Genomic DNA, 5,612 nt, shown 5'->3' with positions numbered 1-5,612 from the left:
TTTGTTTCCTCGTGCATTTCTCTTCCGCACTGTTTCTTGTATTGCCTGGCTTCATGGAAGGGGCAGATAGGGAAATGCTGGAATTGCTTAATTTTCTTTTAAACCAAGGTAGGCAGAACTTAGGATTGTTGTGCTCTGACGGAGGTTTCCCAAGAGCCTGAAGCAAACTGACTGCAGCCGACACAAAGCCCTTTTATTAATTGACTGTGAATTCTGCTCATTCATATCCAGCAAAGTCTTTCAAGGGAGGATTTACAGTCACAGACCTTATCTTGCTTGGATAACTGCCAGGCCGATATCTGCAAAACTTGGCAAGGAGCCTGAGAGAGTCAGGAACCAATTAAAATGAACTAATTGTCTCCTGCAAACTCCTTTCCTCTGCAAAACTTGGCAAGGAGTCTCAGAGAGTCAGGAACCAATGAACTAATTGTCTCCTGCAAACTCCATTCCTCTTTTGCTCCTCTTTTATTCCCTCTGGGAGGGGCCATTCATCGTCCACCTGTGGCCTCACTCTCAAGTTGACCCTTGTTCCTTATTTGTTCCCTTCATGTAGCAACTCTGCGCATGCGCACCTTGGGAACAGACTCCACTGTTCGTCTGCTTCACTGATGCCTGACTCTGAAGGCAGCTGATAACTGGCATACGGCTCTGGCCCTCTCTCTGCCTCTGACATAGACCCCTTATCAGAGCCTTCCCCAGACTCTAGGACTGGCCCATGTTCCTCCCCAACCTCCTCACTGTCCGAATCTGCTGCCAGCCCTGCTGGCGGGTGACAACATAGTGATGTAGAAGCCTATACTCTATAGATTGAAAATCACGGCGATTTTTCTTCCTTAGGAAAGCTTTACCCATCATCACACCCAGTTTAATGTAGGCTAGTACAGCAGGAGATAGGAAATTAAAATCACTCGCACCTTTTTGTCTATCAACATATTTTAAAGAAAGCTAGGTTTTCATTTGTTGACATACCCAATAGCATGTGATAAGGTCATCCAATGGGTGTGGTGAGCTCAAAAATTTCAAGATGGCAGCTGTGTCTCTGCCATGCCACCTTTTTACATTCATTATCCTTGTACAATAATGGATTTCAGTTATAATTGAAATTACTCCAAAGTTTCTTGAGAGTTGTAAGTAAAGGGAAGTAAAATTGCCAGAATAAAATAAAACTTTGATAAGTTCTTTTATTGCCACCTTGATTTTTTTTTCAACCATCTCAGTGCCCGAAATTTCAGAGATGGGGGTCCTAATCATCTTGGTGATAAGGCAAATTTGATCGGTGATGTCGACTTTCCAATAAACAAACTCTTTAAGACAGGAAAAGGCTACCTTCCAATATTTTAAACTTGGAAGTTGAGGAAGAAAATAACATTTATTTTAAACCCGAAAACATATACAAGATGCATGACAAAGTATACATGGGTTAAGTATTGAAACAAAGCAGTTTTGAACACGTATCATGATTAAACTGAAATTAAGATCTTACAAAATTAACATTCTGTTCTAGAACATGAATGAAAACAGTTCCTTAAATTATATAGGTACAAGGGATGCAATTGAGTTTTCCGTTTTCAATGTAATTTGGAAACCATATCTGTGTACCTGTTCAAACTAGTTGATACACATACCATGTCTTAGGCAATTAACCTTCAAATTATTTTGTATTCACTCTGTTCAAAATAGAAATAGAAAGATAGCTATGAAGAGATACATGATTAATCCAAAGATTCACATAATATAGACCCTGAACTCATGAAGTCACAAAGGATTGTACAATAATAACTGAAAGGAACATGAGTCTACAGAGAACTACTGCTGACTGAATGTAATGAGACCTTAACTGATCTAGCAAAGTACCTACTTATCTATAGAGGAAGATGGAATGGAACTGTTCTCCATTCTCTGAAAAACTAGGTTGGTGAACCTAGCTTTAAACCTCAAGCTTTAGAATTAAAAGTTAATGTGCCTGCCGTTTGGCCCACTGAATGGCCCACTGGAGCCACAGCTATTTCTAGAAGCAAACTAAACAATGGGATAGAAGACGTATCTCTAAACCATTAGAGGTCAACCTTCTAGATCAGGGGTCTCCAACCTTGGCAATTTTAAAACTTGTGGACTTCAACTCCCAGAGTTCCTGAGCCAGCTGATTGATGAAGTCTGGGAGTTTAAGTCCACAAGTCTTAAAGTTGCCAAGGTTGGAGACCCTTGTTCTCAGGGTGGGCTGCTAGGGGTTCACAGGGATTCGGGAGAACCTCTAGAACCTCTGTGCAGTTTGCAGAACCCCCAAATCCCACTCCTGGTTGGCCCCACCCACCCCTCCTCTTCCAGGAGTCCCCACGCGGCCTGTTTTGGATGCAGGTAAGTGCACGGCATGAGCAGAGGCTTGGGGAGGGTGAAAAACGGACCTACCGGAAGTTCGGGCCCATTTCCGGCCTTCAGAGGGCCTTTGGAGCCCGGGGAGGTTGTTTTCGCCCTCTCTGAGGCTCAAGGAAAGCCTCCGGAGCTGGGGAGGGCAAACCTTCCCCCCGCCATGGTGCAGGAACCCAACTAGGCCACGCCCACCATGGCCAGGTATCCCAATCGCAGTGGCAAAGTGCTACCATACAGGTGGACTGAACTGAGACATCATGAAACACTGAAGAGGAGGACTATATGATACCTGAGGTTGAGGTTATTTTCAGCGTAGTACCATAACGGAGGTGATCATCTATTGACTGGATCATCTGCTTGGCTCCTTGAGTTAAGAGATGCTCTCCGCATTTAAGGCAAATCTGTGTGTGCTCTCTTGAGAATGGGTCTGATAAATCAGTGCAACGCCTGAAAGGGAGCACTGGCCTGGGGAGGTCCTACAAATAATTACATTCTGAGTCCCCGGTTCTCTTTTGAGTCCATAAAGGCGTTTAACACAATGGCAGAGCTATGCACGGGAGCAGTTGAAGGAGCCGAACATCTCGACTTCTCAGTGACACTGAAGAAATGCAATTTGCTTTCTCCTACTGTAGTTAACACAGAAAGTAGATGTGGAAGAACCATTTTATCCTTAGTACCTTCGTGGATCTCCATGGCTCAAAGACTTGGGGAGGGGGGGAGAGATATGTCACAATAACAAAAAAAATTAGGGAAAAGAGAAAAGCACCCCGAAGATACAAGGAAAGAAGGAAGTGTCCCTTTTTCCCCTTTGATCCACTTCCTCTCAATCAGAGCAAATTCCCACAGAGTGAACCAAACACTTTATCCTATCATCTGTGAAGGAGGCGCAACCTGTTGTTGAATCCACTGCTCGGTGCGAACGTCAGCCAAGATATCTGTATCCGTCCACTGAAGTAATTCCAAACACCTGAGCATGAACAATGATGGACCTGACTTGCATTGCCCTTAAGCTTGCCGTGTCTTGGGACGACTAGAAGCAGCAGTTGAGTCGTCATTAAGATATACAAATAATTATCAGAAGTTAAGAGAGAGAGAGAGAGAGAATTCCTGACGTTTCACAGATCTGAACAGCCAATCTAAAGCTAGGGGGGAGTTGAACCTGTGTTTAACCTAAAAGGGAATGTTATGCCAACAGATCGCTGCATCTGCAGAAGAAACACTCCCAAGTGATATTACCTTTCCTTTGAATTGTTTAGTGTGTCTTCATCCAACAATTGTGATACATGATTAAAAATCAATGGGGGCTTGGAGAACCATTCATGTGCGTATCAGTCAAGGGGGACTCTACACCTGTGCTGTAGAGGCTGTCCAAATAACCGCCAACAATTTCTGAAACAAGGTTTCTGTCAGGAATGGTTTGCGCCAGACCATAGATTGCACTCTATAAATTGAAAAGAAAAAAACAGAACACAACGATCAGCTAAGGCTTATTCCACGCCACATGACTTCTGAAAGGTGTTACTTGTATTTACATAAATAATGCCCAAAGGAGCTAACAATAAAATCCAGTGCTTATGAAACAATATGCATGGTGTGAAATTTTAATACTTGTATCCTTATTTTAAATTTTTTAATATGTTTCTTTTTGTCTTGTCTGTGAGCCGCCCAGAGTCCAATGGGAGTGGGAGGCATACAAATGTTAATAAATCTAAATCTAAACCATAAGCCATATAAAAATCAGGAGCATATTAACATGAAAGGACATTTTAAAACATTGAAATAGAGCAGATTGCCTTAGTTATCAAACGCCTAGATATAAAGGGGTTGTGTAGTAAGGGCAGATCACCTACAGCAAGGGTGTCAAACTCAAGTTCCGGGAGCAGGGAGGATGGATCTGGCCTGCGGGGCGCTTAGATTTGGCCCGCGGGACCGCCCTGGAAACAGCGAAGGACCGGTCTGCAGTGCCTCTGCCAGCGAAAACAGAGCTCAGAAGGGCTGGGTGTGGTACTCCCAAGCTCTGTTTTGTCTGGCAGAAGGTTGCAGGAGGCCACCGTAGCCCAAAATGGAGCTTGGGAACTCATTTTCACTGGCATAGCACTCAGGCCACCACAGGCGCCCCCGACACGGGTGATGTCAAACTGGCCACATACACTCTGCCCCCCCCCCCCCCGAGGTCAAACACAACCCTGATGCAGCCCTCAATGAAATAAGAGTTTGACACCCCTGACCTACAGAAATTCTAAAGAAAGCTGAAACATAAAGATATAACAGGAAATATCAAGTGAAATGCTTATACACAGAGAGAATCTGAAAAAAAGCCCTTTATTGAATTTCCATCCGGTGCACGCCAGACGATAGTGCACCTAGATAAGACCTCTCTGAACGTAACGTAACTAATCCATGCTAATGTAAACGAATGCTCGAGAAGGAAGTTGCCCCAACTAGTTTATATTCAAATAATGTATTTCTTTAATCAATTCCATGATTCACACCTGGAAGGGAAGGGTAGCCCAAGTAACTATGCTAAACAAAGAAATATTCTGGGTCCTAACTAGCCTTGGTCAATAGCCTAGGACTCACTGGACATATTCAACAATAAGCTAAAGTAAATGTCGTGCAATTAATTAGTCAACTAATTCAGATGTAATTAAGGAATGTGTGAATTTACATTCTGACCTGACATCTCTTTGAATGACTCTTAGCAGGCTCGCCAGCCTCAACTAAATAAAAATACTGGGCCAACGGCTGAAATATAGGTATTACAGCAGGGGTGTCAAACTCCATTTCATTGAGGGCCGCCTCAGGATTGTGTTTGACTTTGGGGGGCCAAGATGGGCGTGGTCAGGGTGGGCATGGCCAGCTCGATGTCATTCATGTCAGGGACGCCTGTGGCAGCCCAAGTGCTCTGCCAGCAAGAACGGATTCCCAAGCTCCGTTTTCGGTTGCAAAGGCCTGTAATCTCTGCCAGTGAAAACGGAGCTCAACTGAGTTCCGTTTTTCCTGGCAGAGGGCACTGCGGGCCAGTGCTTTGCCATTTCTAGGGTGGTCCCATGGGCCAGATCTAAGTACCCCGGGGGCTGGATCCGGCCCCAGGGTCTTCACTTTGACATCGCAGGATTACAGGATCTTGAGTGTAAACTTAGCAATGTCCCCAAAGTTCCAATCTGATTTTTCAGGCTACATCTAGGGTTTAAGTCCTATTCGCTTTCTGCCAACTGTAAGTGCCACTGTGGTGTCTCTCTCTG

The 5,612-nt window shown here is 44.3% G+C and overlaps 1 protein-coding gene across 1 annotated transcript in view; it reads right to left on the bottom strand.

The window, feature by feature from the left end:
* Positions 1-2,761: 2,761 nt before the first annotated feature.
* Positions 2,762-5,612, bottom strand: part of SGPL1 (sphingosine-1-phosphate lyase 1) — a 64,652-nt gene continuing 61,801 nt past the window's right edge. The window contains exon 14 of the mRNA XM_032232095.1: positions 2,762-3,808. Within this exon, the coding sequence (XP_032087986.1) occupies positions 3,662-3,808 (147 nt within the window). The 3' untranslated portion in view covers positions 2,762-3,661. The remainder of the gene's footprint in view (positions 3,809-5,612) is intronic.

Source organism: Thamnophis elegans, chromosome 15, assembly GCF_009769535.1.
Source record: "Thamnophis elegans isolate rThaEle1 chromosome 15, rThaEle1.pri, whole genome shotgun sequence".
NCBI classification, from domain to species: Eukaryota; Metazoa; Chordata; class Lepidosauria; order Squamata; family Colubridae; genus Thamnophis; species Thamnophis elegans.
Note: the sequence above shows the minus strand (reverse complement) of the source record. Positions and strands in the feature narration are given on the sequence as shown.